General features: G+C 37.5%; 1 protein-coding gene across 2 annotated transcripts; it reads left to right on the top strand.

Moving 5' to 3' along the window:
• The first annotated feature begins 862 nt into the window (after positions 1-862).
• LOC113110298 (hyaluronan and proteoglycan link protein 1-like) lies at positions 863-13,684 on the top strand. 2 transcript variants are annotated; one of them, XM_026274406.1, is made up of 5 exons: positions 863-996; positions 8,250-8,393; positions 10,072-10,434; positions 11,171-11,473; positions 11,681-13,684. In XM_026274406.1, the coding sequence occupies exons 2-5, from the start codon at positions 8,288-8,290 to the stop codon at positions 11,968-11,970; spliced, it is 1,062 nt and encodes a 353-aa protein (XP_026130191.1). In that variant the 5' UTR covers positions 863-996; positions 8,250-8,287; the 3' UTR covers positions 11,971-13,684. The 2 variants fall into 2 exon arrangements, with proteins under 2 accessions (XP_026130191.1, XP_026130190.1); XM_026274405.1 differs by lacking the exon at positions 863-996 and adding an exon at positions 7,393-7,722.
• The last annotated feature ends 807 nt before the right edge of the window (positions 13,685-14,491 follow it).

The following is a 14,491-nucleotide window of genomic DNA, read 5'->3' as shown; positions in this document are numbered from 1 at the left end:
ATCCTTGTTTTGTAGTTACCTCTTAAACATTTACTGAAAGAAGGCTGTCATGGAAACCAGCTGGGTGAAAGTTTCCTTCTAAAGCTAAAAATGTCTTCAGGTGAAAAAAAAATTGAATGTCCTAATGCTGCCAGAACTCTCCAAGAAACTGTGCTGAATTAAATTACTAAATATAGAGTTGCAACCTTATCTTTATGCCATGAAGGTATTCAAGAGAGCTTTATCTGGGTGAAGCAATGGCATATGAAGATTTTTACCAAATTAGGCTGGATTTAAAACTTCATGCTTTCCAAATTTCAACCATCGTTTTTCATTTTGACCACATCTGGTAACCTGCAGAGAGGATATTTATGTGATTTCAGATGATTAAAAACCTATTAAACCATCTAGACATAATGTGCAAAGTGTCCTTAGAGATTGTGTTTGCGAAGGATATTAACAATGATGGAAAACAGAAGTAAAACAAATGTTATATTTAAAGTCAGAGTTTACAAAGCAATCAAATTCTGTCATCATTTACACACCCTCATGTCCATGCAAACATGTATTCACTATGCATTTCTGTCTTGTGTAGAGCATAAAAATTATATTTCAATAAGAAGCATGTTATGATCGCTGTCCTACTTGACAAGAAACATGTATTAATTATTTCTATATATATTCTTAGTTAAATTCAGATAAACGTTTTGCCATTGAGTTGATAGATAAAAATGTACAAATTAACCTGAATTCCCAATATATAAATAATCGTGAGATAAAAGTAAATAAAACTACTTTTGTTATGTGTTACTGTAACTTTGTAACGTTCTTGATGACGCACATCGTCTCTCTCTCAGCACCTCTCACTGTCAGTGTGTGCGCGCTCGCGCGGGTGCGTGTGTTTTCCCGCGGGGTCTGCCTGCCTCGTTCTGTGACGTGTCTGAAAATCTGCTAGCATTTGTGATGCTGGAGCCCACCAGAGATCATTCAGCAGGACGCAGAGCTCTGCTTCACAAGGTAAGAGCCTGTCATTACACATCCCTTCTTCATTTAGACAGACTGTTCAGTAAATGTACGCGTTTATTAGTGATCATAACACAACATAAGCTGTTTAAGAAAAGACGCGTCAGTTTTGCTATATGAATAAAACACCTGTAGAACAACCGATATTGTTAGTGACCCGACCGTAAACTGTTGCATACGTGAATTTGGAAATACACTATAACTTTCACATAAAAAGTTCGTAAATATGTTGGAAATATCGATGACGTGACGCTCAGAAAACATAAAAATGCATTTTATACAAAGTGACTCCTTTTGATATGTTAAGAGGGCTTATATTAAAAAAAGTTTAGGTCTAGTAGCTACATTGGAATAAACTTTTATTATTATTATAAAAAAAAAAGATGAGGAAACTTTGTTGCAAATATTAAAATATGAATATTTAAAACGTGTCAGTGTGGTATGACCAACATACCACAAGCGATTTTGTTGTCATGTGACAAGAAATCATAATCAAGTATTGGAAAGAAAATATTTAGTGTTCTTCACATTTTAAACCATTTTTTTTTTAAGTAGGCCTAAATCAAATGCATTTACAACGACATACAATGTAAAAAAATTAAATAAAATAATAATTAAAAGCATGTAAACTTGTTTTTCAGTATTATTTACAGATTAATAATATTGTTTCTCAGTATTATGCAACCTCTTGAGGTTTAATAAGAACTGCATTCATGTTGGCCGCATCTTGGTCTCACTCTCTCCTTCAATTTGTTTTATCTTTATGGCTGTTTAGTGGTTTACCAGCAGTTGAGTCAATTCATGAATACTCCCATCAACATTAACACAAACAACTTCCCCTTGTTATTTCTCAATGAATTATGAGACAGCCCGGCTCCACAGAGACCAGCAAGTGTAGCCCACATTCGGCAGAGTGAAAAGCCTGCTTGTTGAGTCGATGCAGTAACAGAATGTTCTTACAGAACAAAATAAGATACATACAGAGGGTCCACTTCAATACAGGCAAAAGTGCTGTGAAGGAACTGGTTAAACAAATACTGGGGGCCAAGACTGTGTAAAAGTATAAATTAATAATCTGTGGCTATATTTGACACATGAATAAAGCACTCATTGCATGGAGGGCTGATTTTGACATCTATTGGTTTGGAGCTTCAGTGAACCACTATGATGAAACTTGCCCAACTTTTTTACCCAAGTGGAAAATAGACAAACCTGAAACAATGCACTTTCATATAATCATGTCATTTATGACATGCTAAAAGTTTACAAATGAATGTACATCTGCAACTACATAGTTTCTTTTCCATCTGCCTGGTCTTTAAGTTTGGCAGCACCATTGTTTCAGCAGTGGTGGTTAACGTAATGCTTGTCGCCTTGTTTGCTATTTAGTGTTGGTTAATCAGATCTGTCTGGCAGCTGTTTGGCTGCTGATCTCAAGGTCACATCGCCAGCTTTCTCAAAGATGTGTCTGGTGGTCTGTGATGACCATGGTTGAACTCTGACTTTTTCCTCACATGGTTGGCAGAACACGTTAAACCAGCCAATTTTCCAAGTGACCTTTCATCCTCATTCTCCGCAGTGCTGTCATGTAGTGGAGGGCGGCCTGGGGTGATGCAATTCATTTCACCCCTGGTCTCCTCTAGGTTAATGTGTTTCATCATTCAGAGAGTCTGTTTTATCATATTAAACATTGTTCATTTCATGCTTAGACCAGTGCTGTTAACTGGATTAGAGCAAAATTATTGCCGTGTTTAGTCCAGGGATTAATTCTGCAGTGCAGTTTTAGTAAAGAACATCTAGTTTTGAAGAACCATTTTTTCATTGTATTCGGGGGTTATCAATTTTCTGCATGCATTCTATTGTTTAGAGTAACTAGACAGTATTTTGAACCATTCCTTACAGAATTTTTCATTTATCTATTTGGAGATGCAGATAGCAAGTCTAACACTAAGATGTGGGAGTGTATCCGGGTTGTCGAGGCAGGGTGTGGATTGGTTGGAGATGCGGTAGAGAGACGGTTATAGTTTATAAATATGCACTGAGGACTCTTTGTGTGTTAAGGTGGTGCGAGGGTGACGTCAAAACCCACAGAACTCTAATGAGATGCCGGGCTGGTGGGCCGTCACAAACCCGCCCAGTGACACTATAGAAGAAATACTCTCTTAAACTAAAAGTTTATTTGAACTACAGAATATTTAGCATTCAAATAAAATAGATAAAGCAATACATTTGCCCTCTAAGTATCCAGCTGTCAGGAATTCTACCTGCTGCCTGATCAAAAAGTTCATCTGCTGTCCATCAATCTTGCTTTATGAGTCCACCTCTTGATATGAGCACTGCTGTTAACATACCCAGGTAGTGCTGCCATGTCAAAGGTTCTTTATGCTCTGAGCACAGAGCCCTTCCTCATGCTGGAGTCTATGAATAGGAGGCACATTGTCTTTAACGAACATGGAACATACAGAACAGTTAGGAGCATGTGCAAGCTGAATGAAAAGGTTATATTTACACAACTGGCGTTTTCACCCACCATTAAATTAATGGTGTGTGAAGGAAACTAATGCAACGTTAAAGATGCAATATGTTTTTCCACTTAAAATATTGCATTCAATACCTGCCAAAAATATAGCTGCAGACAGTAAATATTTTCGTAAATCCAAGTGACCACAGTACAAGCAAACATACTTATTTTAGGATAATGATTAGGTTTTGCATCCCTGGCATCAATTCCATTGTTGCATTGGTGCAAGCAAAGACTTTAATAAATATAAGAGAGCACATGACCAGCTGAATACACCTGTAAATAGAATATTTATAAAATGGAATTAATAACCGAAAAATGTTTGCGTGAAACTGTATCAATCACCAGTATGTGTCAGTATAACGTCCAAGACCATTACTGTATCAAACTGCAAAAAAAAGGGTTCTTTAAAAGATCACCTTACAATTAATATGTTCATCTGACAATGTACAGAAGTGAACATAATGTTGAACTGGATAACTTCTTATTTTGTGCACAGATTATTGTGTTTTCTTGTCATTTGCCACACATCACAAAATAGTAGGAAATCAGAAAGGCTCTTTGTATTATTCAGAACAGAGCATCTCCTTATTGTTTATTATGAATGGATGAACTGTTTTCTGACCTTTCTTTTTCTTTTTCTTTTTTTTTTTATAAATAGAGTGAAACATTAGAATATGTTTTAATAGAGATCGAGGAACCCTATTTAACCCTGCTCTGTTACACAGAAAACAATATATAATCTCAATTACCATTATGGCAAGCAAGTTTGGAACATAATATAGAATAAATAATGAATTATTTTTTTTCCAAGTCTGTTATTTGTTTGATTCACAGCATGCAAAAAAAAATTCTGCAAACCATGTCCATGTGCACTAATAAATTTTAAGACAAATATGCTGCATATGGCACCTGTAACAAATGGATTTGACTTATGAGTCCATGAAATGAACTCACTTTATTGAGTGCTTGCAGAGAGTGGGGGTCGAACACATGCCTGACCCCTAGAGAAAACACATGGAAAGGTTTTAGATGTTGTGACATGGATCTTTTTTGTTTTTGGGAGTGGTTCTTTGAATGCCGAAGACTGTGTAATGGCCCATCCAATTACCCCATCAATGGGGCCAGTCTTATGCATGTTAGTGCCTAAATCTCCACAAGTGTCGGTGGGTCTTTAGCCACTGTTTAGAAATACTTTTAGTTAATCGGCCTGGAAAATTAAAAGTGAAGCAGAAAATTCAATCAGTGTTGCCTGAAACAAATCTGTCCAGTGTATATAGTACCATCATATCAATAAGTATTTCAGTACATTTGAATTTAAAATTAAATTAATGTTTTAGGTAAGACTTATTAAAGAATTTTAAGGTCTGAAAAATTGGGCTATATGAAGATTTTATAATTACTGCCAGAATTTTCAATATATATTTAAAAATCTAACACATATCTTTCTATGTATACATGTATCTTATACAAGCAGACTGTAGGACATGGTGGTGATTTTAATAAATGTTTCATCCACAAATGTTTACAATGCTAATACTGGAACTATGCTGTAAAGTGCTAACTTTTTTCTAAATAAAAATTTTGCGTAAAACTGCAATAACTTAAACAGGACCTTAGCAGAACCTGTCTGAGTGACAGAAACCAGAAGCAAGTCTGATCTCTATGATCTATAAATGGGAGATTTTAGGATCCCATTCATTCAATGTCATCAGTCTAATGTCTAGTGAAGAGAGATGCCATGGCCTTCAAAGACAGCGAATCGTTTGAAGCGTGGAAACAGTCTTTACCGATGTTATGGAGATTAAGGGTTACTGGCTGTTTTGTAGAAACAAACATAAGCTTTAAACATGAGTCATTGAAATCACAGGTTTACACTGCATCTATTTGTGTTGAACTGTTTTGCATTCACCTCAGCAGGTTTACTGCCTTAAGCCGTTCAATTATATCTGCATTTCCTGACAAAAATAGTTAGCCCGTTTAACAAACACATTACAGCCAAATCCTCATTCAATGCGCACACATTAATCTCAAATTTAAATTAGAGCTTACTCCCTGATTCTGTTTTCCGGTGTTATCAGAATCTCTAAAGGACATCTCTGTTCTGTAAGTACTGTAGAAGTTAGAATAAAATGGCCAAATATTGACAGATTAATCAGTCTGGGTGATACAGTATAGTATAGATTGGTCTATCAGTTGTAAAAATACATTTCTTTTTATTATGACTAACTACCATTATACATAACGTTTTCTAAAAGAAATCATTAGTTGAAATCAAGTTGACTAATGCATGATCATTTGGAAGCTATATATTTGTTTGGCACTTAGTGAAAGAACAAGAGAGAAACACAACTGCTATCACATCTGTTGATCTACTGCCAAACTAACCCTCATAGTAATTGTAAGTATAATATAGTAAGTGATCTCCAGTGACTACTTAAATCAACCACTTAAGGGATTATATTTTGGCACATTAGGGAAACGAGATTCTGGCTAAATCAGATCCATAATCTCTTTGTGCTTCACAGCTGCTCGGGAACCAGTAGGAGTGAGTTGTTGGGAAGTGACATCATAAAATTACCCCCACAGGCTGTGTTGACTCCATTTCCAATGAACATTGTGTAGTCAAACTGTATATTGTCAAATTGTGTGTATAGTCTCCTGATCTACACTGTCTAGCAACATATTTTCTTCTTCTAACAAAAGTTCCAAGGGAAGACTAAATATTTAGTTAAATGCAAAAACCCACATGCTTTCCTATCTTTGAAATTGGTCATTTATGAGCCAACCCCAAGTCATTAAAAAGTACTATTTACTTCAGGGAAGTTGATTTCAGATCTACTACTATCAAAACATCACTTTAAAATGCCACTAATAGACACTTGCCAAAAAGCCCAGTTAACTAAAAGTATAACAAAGGAAACTTTTGGGTCTTGCAAAAAGGATTTCCATATGAGGACTGGAAAGTCTGCAGAACTACTGGGACAATCTGTGCTGGAGTTAAACAAGCAAGTTTAATCAGGACCTGTCCCAGACTACAGATTGTCGACAAGTGCAAATTACACCATGCTTATCCACTCATATTCCACTCTACAATGAGTCTGCAAGAGATCTGGTCAGGCAACTATTATACTGCTTAAAGACCATTGATAGGCTTTGGCAGCTTCATTTGTTGCTTATTGCTAAGAATGGGATTTAATGTCCAAAAACAAGAGGAGTATAAGGTTAAGAAGCGTCAGAGAATTGAGTCACTGTTTACACTGGACTGTCTTAAAGCAAATTCAACCATCCAATCTGTAACCGTTTCCTAGCAAGTGATTTCAACAACGAGGGAGTTTTCTCATAATTGTGCCTCTTCTCGGAAGATATGTTCTCTAGTTGTGCAAGACTAAGATTATTGTGATGCTTATGTGAATTAGCTGGTGGTCTGGCACTGTTTCTAAGCTACTGCTGTTTTCTGATCAACTGCAGTCTATGCATTTAAGACGTTTACCCACATTTGAAAACTAAAGGCACAGATTGTTTTCCTTGTGCTTGACCCCACTGTACACAATGGAGTGTCACAAAGGAATGTGATTCGTAACGGTGTTCTCTGTCAACAGCACAGTTAGTGTGTTTGATTAACCGTCAGCCTGCAAAACAGAGCATGTTTGACAGTCGTTACACTAGAAAAGGCCTTTGGGTCATTTGGGTGGGAACAAATTCTTTCAGCTGTAACAATTGTGCTATAAAGTGGCCTCATAGGGCAATTCAGCATAGCAGACCCTCCAATTCCTGGAGATCCTTTGGATTGTATTTCATCATTTTGCAACAGAGGACTTGGTATCCTTCTCCTGCAGGATATGATTTTACCTTGTCACAGTTGAGCAAGCTCATTGTAATGTCCTAACTTATCTGTCACAGGAGAGGGCACTGCATCTGCGAGTCCTCATTGTTATCAGCAGTGGCTTCCTGGTATGCGTAATGACTGTTTGCAGGCTGGGTCTGGGGGGGTTGGCTACTCTGCAGAGCAGTTCTGCTGACTGCAGTAGAGAGGAACTACCTCAGTGCGTCAGCACTCTGAAATGAGTGAAGAAAAACCGAATCAATCAGAGTGACTGCGGAGAGAGAGGGAGAGAAGACTACACATTCTAATCCTGATCTTTTGTGTAGCCGTCCTTACATGTGCTAGTGGCCGGGAGCACACGCTCCTTAAGATGGTAAGTTTTTTCTGAGCTTTGAGTCTGTAGGGAGACTGTCTGTGCTGTAGAAGTGTGCCAGCAAAGTTTTGTGCTAGTTTGTGCCATCTTGACTGCACTTTCCTCACACTTCGGTGCCTCTTAAGGTGAAGGGTACAGGAAGCAGTCCTGCAGCACTGGTGTTAATTGGGATTTATGCATGCGTGAAACGTTTACCAGTCCTAGTCATTTATGTACCTTGCCCTATTTGTGTGAGTGTCTTTCTGGGAGATGTGGTGAAAAGGACACAGCATGCGCTAATGTCTGCGTGACAGTACTGCACAGGGGAGTTTCACTGCAGATGGAAATGTGCAAGGGATCTGGTGCAAGTCACACAAAACTGAGCTCTCTTTCTCAAACTCCACAGAAAATGACTCCAGATTGTTTTAGTAAAGCCTAATAATACAACTCTAAAGAACGTCTCCTTCCTGGATTGACATACAGTAGATAAATAGCTTTGTAACATGCAAATTGTCTGACTGTCTCTTATTTTGTGTTCTCTCATGTAGTGAAGTACCCCCCAACGCCCCCGGTGCTATAAATCAAGATGACCTTCCTTCTTTTTTTCCTCTTGGTCCTCTCTAAGAGCCGAGCTGACAGCTTTGAAGATGCATACAGTGACCTGGAACACTACAGGACTATATACATCTCAGGTAAGAGATGGGGAAAGGTGTGTTTGTGATTGTGTGTGAGAGGAAATAGTAAAAAAAAAGTGGAGAAGAGAGGGAGAAAGTGAGACAGAACGTAAGAGAGAGACAGAGAGGGGGTTGTACTGCCCATCCCCTAAAATGGTGTTCCCCCTCCAGCATTTCTTAACAGGGACACATACCGTAATTATCTCATCGGGTGTCGACTTAGGTGATTCGAAACCCTCTGGCTCCCATCACAGGACGCAAAGTGGCTGGAATTACTTACTACAAGTGTTAAATATTTGATAAGTTACTGGGGTTCAGTATTTATTCATGCTGATATCTGATTATAGTAGTATATCAGCATCCCGAACCTCATCTGCAACAACTTTTTGGTTTGTGAACAACAATACAATACAATAGTTATTAATTAGTATAAAAAATAACATTGTGCCCTGGCCAGGAATGATGCAATGACAAATGATAACAGTTATCTCTGCAATGCTTATCTGTTTTTACCCAATCAAACATTTTTAATGCACAATAAGACTTGGTAGCTTGGATTCAATCTATTTCTTTTTTAGAGCCATGCTAAGTAGCCCAAAGTGAAATCGCATGGTTTCTTGCACATTATAGATGGAAACGTGTTGCATCCCACCTGATAGGACACTGTGCCAGTGCCTGTAATACGTTTTTGGTTTGATAAAGAAGCATTCCTCCAATCATGTCTCCATTGGGACCCGAATACGCAGTTATGAAAACTAGAGGACTTTAGAGAATAGCAAAATCTTTAAGAACCTGAGAGTAGGCCACAGTGTTTCCATGACCTCCACAGTTGTTTCTCTATGATTACATTTATTGCATTATTTACTCTAAATCAATTACAAACTGATAAAGCATCTATATTTAATGAATGGCAAAAGTGAAAAACAAAACCAGCAATGTAAATATGGACCATATTAAAAGCCCTATTCAACTCTTCTATATTTACCTTTGTTCTCTCTGTGATTACTTATCCCAAAACCCATCTGGGAAATTTGCCAGTCTACTTTCTTCATATCCCATTTTGTAAAATGTTATCCACCAAACTGAGACAAGCTTATCATAGGCTACAAACCTTACTCTAAACTATTTATAGTTACAAAAGGTACACAAGTGCAATAATGTAGTTTTTCGATGATGGATTTATGTAAAAAAAAAAAAAACCTGGCACACATTTCTCTAATTATTTGTGCACTAAAATGGTTGCAACACCTACTAGAGTGCCTTCATTGGAAGAGCCTACACAGCCACTATTTGGTTTGTCATAAGCATGTAAGGGAGTTTCCATTTCTCTGAAATCTAAACAACACAATGATTTATGAGCTTGTATAACCACAAAAGTCTGTAGCAATAGACAAGGATGCACTCAAGCTATCATCTTTGCGAAACGCCTTGAGTTATTGAACACTAACCAATAAAACAGGCCTTGATTGAGGTTTTGCGCAGCTTGTTAGTGAACAAAGACTGTGTGGTAAATGTTTCTTCATGTGAAACAGCATGTTATTACTGAATACAGAACTGGCTTTACTGTGCATTAAATATTGCATGCAATTTATTGTGCAGCCCTAGAACAAAGGCTTTTAACTCGGTCACAATCTGTATTCTTATTTTGTTTATTTCTTTGACTGACAATCTGAATGTCTCTTTCTTTGACTTTCAGAAAATGGCCCCAGACTCTCAGTTGACACAGCACAACCTAAAGTAATCTCTCAACGTGGTGGCAATGCCACCCTGCAGTGCACGTTCAACCGGGATCCCTCATCTCCCCCAAATCCCAAACTGAGGATTAAATGGACTAAACTGACTTCAGATTATCTGAAGGAAATTGATGTGTTTGTAGCTATGGGTTTCCACAAAAAGAGCTATGGTCGATTCCATGGCCGTGTACATCTGCAGGATGCTGGCAAGAATGATGCTTCACTAGTTATCACTGACATCACTCTGGAGGATTATGGGAAATATAAGTGTGAAATCATTGATGGCTTGGAGGATGATACAGTAGTTGTGTCACTTGACCTGCAAGGTAAAGCATAGCTTTATGTTGCTAACATACCTGGATTTTCCTGGTCTCACTACCACAATGTCTCACAGCTTGTTTTAATTTTGTTCCTGAAGATTTAGATGCTGGTGTGGTAATGTCACTACCATGTCTTTGACAGTTGTCATTAGGTTCTATTAATATTTTGTGTATATCCTGCTTCCTTAAAAAATAACTGTACCTATTCCTTCAAACATAGGTAGATAAGTTAGCACAAGTTTTTAAGAAACTCTACAAAAGGGCCACACAGATAAAAAAAAAAAAAAAAAAAAAAACAGCGACAATGCCATTGTATGACTGCCTGTTTTCTTTCCAGAATAATACACACAATACTATACACAGTTTATGCATCCTTGGCTGTTCCTCAAGGCAATTAGCCATGAGATAGCATTGTGCTGACTCTCTTCACACTGTGTGCAATGTAAACGCTATTCAATAGTCTTATAATGAGAGTAGAACAACTTATTAAACTATACCATCAGCAAGATCCTGACATAAGAGCTATCGGTGCCAAATAATGGGACATTTACAGTATATGACCCTTGCTCTCTGCATTCTTGGCATAATTTCAGTTGCATACAATAAATCTAAATTTTAATTTACTTTGGACGACGCACTGAAGAAAACATCAATTTATCAATCAAGAATTTGATTAACCGCCAGATTACACAGATCTAATCATGGAGCATTTTTTAATTCCTATGTCTTCGGGTTTCTACAGGCATTATTTTCCCATATTTTCCTCGACTGGGTCGTTACAACCTGAACTTCGCTGATGCTGAGAAAGCTTGCCGAGACCAGGATGCCATTGTGGCATCTTTTGACCAGCTGTACGATGCATGGAGAGATGGGTTGGATTGGTGCAATGCAGGGTGGCTCAGTGATGGATCGGTGCAATATCCCATCACCAAACCCAGAGAGCCATGTGGAGGCAAAAACACCATTCCAGGTGTGAGGAATTATGGGATGCGTGACAAGCAAAAGGAAAGATATGATGTCTTCTGTTTCACCTCTAACCACAAAGGTTTGTCCTCCCCACTGTTTGAAAGATATCTAAAATAGGCTAGCTTCAACAACAAAAAAGTAAAGCAATTGATGTAATGCATAATGTATGAAAGGAAAAAACTAATTGAGTTCAGCCATGCAAAGAATCTCTAATGAAAATTCTCATGTTTAATACCCTTACTGCATATTTTTGAGAATGAACACTTTTCTCCTTTCTCTTCTCCAGGACGTTTTTATTATTTGATACACCCTTTCAAACTTAAGTATGATGAGGCAGTGCGGGCATGTCAAAAGGATGGTGCTCAGATTGCCAAAGTCGGGCAGATGTACGCAGCGTGGAAGCTGCTGGGCTATGACCGCTGTGACGCAGGCTGGCTGGCAGACGGCAGTGTACGCTACCCAATCTCAAAACCACGCAGACGCTGCAGTCCCACGGAGGCTGCTGTCCGCTTCTCTGGATTCCCAGACAAGAAGCACAAACTCTACGGCGTCTACTGCTACAAGAGTGACAACTGAGTGTACCAACTGTATAACTCAAGAACTAAGCGTAATAATGTAAGGAGTTCGTTTGAGTGCATTAAAACTGTGACAAAGCCTCTAGATACTGTAATACAGAAGGATTTGAATATAAAATAAGTGACTGGCAATTGTTTGAAGCAAAGATTCTGTAGGATTAGGCACCGCAGGTGCCCTCTTCCTTCAAAATCAGGACTTTGCTACAAGACAGCAACAGGACAGGAATAGTATATATTGGGTCGGCAGAAATTATAGCTACTGGTTCCAGGTCTGAATGATCCTATACAGTACAGCAGTGCTGAAGGAAGAGATGTTTGGTGAGAATGAGGAAGAAATTCACACTGTGCTCTTCCATTTAGCATGCAGTAGCTTGACGGATGTTTTAGAACAGAATGACAGCAAAACTTAAATACTTTGAACTGATACCTATGGGCACTTAGTTTATCATTCAAGAACATCATATTCCATATAAATAGCATGTGTAAATATATTTTCTGCTAACAGGAAAACAAATTCAATGGAAGTGCTAAACACCATACAGTACAGCCATGGCACAATGAACAATTTTTTCTTTTGCCATCCTTACAGGGTGCTATATTGTATTATTTTCTCAAAGCATACCTTTTAATATTTAGTTTTATGTGTGGACCAAATCCAAATGTTGAGTCATAAGTTGCATTGCTAAAAAACAAAACATTGTTCTGTGATTTTTTTTTAACTATTGAAATATACAAGTAGAGTGTTTATAAATGTATGTTAATTATCTTGAAATTATGCATTTATAAAATGCCTCCCCTACAATGCAATGTAAGAAATTAAGAGCTCCATTGTATCGACCTCATCACTGTCAAACATTATGTGCATTCAGGACAATGACGAATTCTGTTGGTCATTCCACAGACATAATAACAAAACCATTGTGTTTGTTTTCTAGATTTTGTTTTTAGTATTTCTGATCAATTCATGAAACCACAGAAAACCGAATCCACAAACACAGCCCATAGCAATGGTGCCAAATGAGTAGTTTTGGTCTATGCATGTTACTGTTTACAAATAGCCAGATTGAAGTGATAAAAAAGACAACAGTGCTAATGATCACTTTGTGTTAGTTAGTAAGAGAAAAACAGCATAATGAACTTAATTTTCTATTGTTGAAAAAAAAAGACGCAAGAAAATAATGGCACAACAAAAAAGTGCATAGTTAGCATGCTGCATTCAGTTGTTATTAATCTATGAAGCAGTAGACCTTCAGAAGAACATGTCAAAGCCATGGCATTTGGAAATTAACCCTTAAAACAGACTGCCAAGCGAAGACAAAAACAACTTGATGTTTTATTCTTATTATTACCATTATAGCCTCAACATAGCCAATTTAGAACTCAAGGTTATGCGTTTCAGCCACTACACTAAATGACAACATCCACGGGGGGAAAAAAGGAAAAATAAAGTTGTGTTGTGTAAGTGTCGTTTCAAAATATTGTATTCACGTTCATTTCATCATTCATGTTGTTTGGACTCTGGCAACTGTAGGTGTGCCTTGTTTACAAATCTTCAAAATCAGTTTTAGAACTGAATGTTTAGACATGTCTTTATTGACAATGTTAACTTTTTTCCTCTTGTTTCATGTAAATAAAGTATAATTAAAGGGATAATTTGACTGTATCAATGTGGAAACCCCCCTTGACCCAAAAAAATAAACAATCAGTCAAATATGTATTTGGTTTGGTTGTTTTTAGAAAAGCATATTGAGAAAATATGTAACTGTAGGTCTATTTTCACAGTCCGTGGCATTTCTCACACTCTGCCCAAATAAAGAAATTGCAAAGAAAATATAAATTGGACCTTTTAAAGGTGGTTCCATCAGTATAGCTGCCATATTTAGCATCATGATGTTTCTCATTTATGGAGAAAAAAATCTAACAGAGACTAGTTTTCTCCAAGGATAGTTCATGGTATTAGGGGCAGACATATTTCTAATGGCCATTTTATTGTATAAAACGGTGTATACACACCTAACGTGAAAGAAATAACAGTCACTAATACTTTTGGTCCATTTTTTTTGGACAAAATTAGGCACCTAAAAGTTTGATCAGTTTAAGAATTACACAATGACTAGCACATACAGAAAGTTGGTCCACAGACATGGAATGCCACAAAACTACAATTTAATGGGCCTTTAACTAAAGAGGGCCTATTGTCACTGTGTATTTAAAGTTATTCAGGTAAGTTAAGTTATAAAAAAAAAACCGTCCAGTCGTATTCTAAATGTTGTTTTGCTTGTCAAATCTCTCAGAAAATAAACCAAACTTGAAAGAGTTCAAATGTAATGTTAAAATCAATGTTCACCTTTAAACATACAAGTCCTCACCTTGTAACGCTATCATATTTGTCGATTAGAAAGTCGTCGAAACAGAGCAGGTGTGTGTTCATTACCGCCACACGTCAACTTCATGATGGCGCGCGCGGAAGAAAAAAACCGCTACATCGCCCTCTATCGGTCAACACTATGGTGGCGGCGGGA

This window comes from Carassius auratus, chromosome 10, assembly GCF_003368295.1.
Source record: "Carassius auratus strain Wakin chromosome 10, ASM336829v1, whole genome shotgun sequence".
In the NCBI taxonomy this organism is placed as follows: Eukaryota; Metazoa; Chordata; class Actinopteri; order Cypriniformes; family Cyprinidae; genus Carassius; species Carassius auratus.
This window is presented reverse-complemented; position numbering and strand designations above follow the sequence as displayed.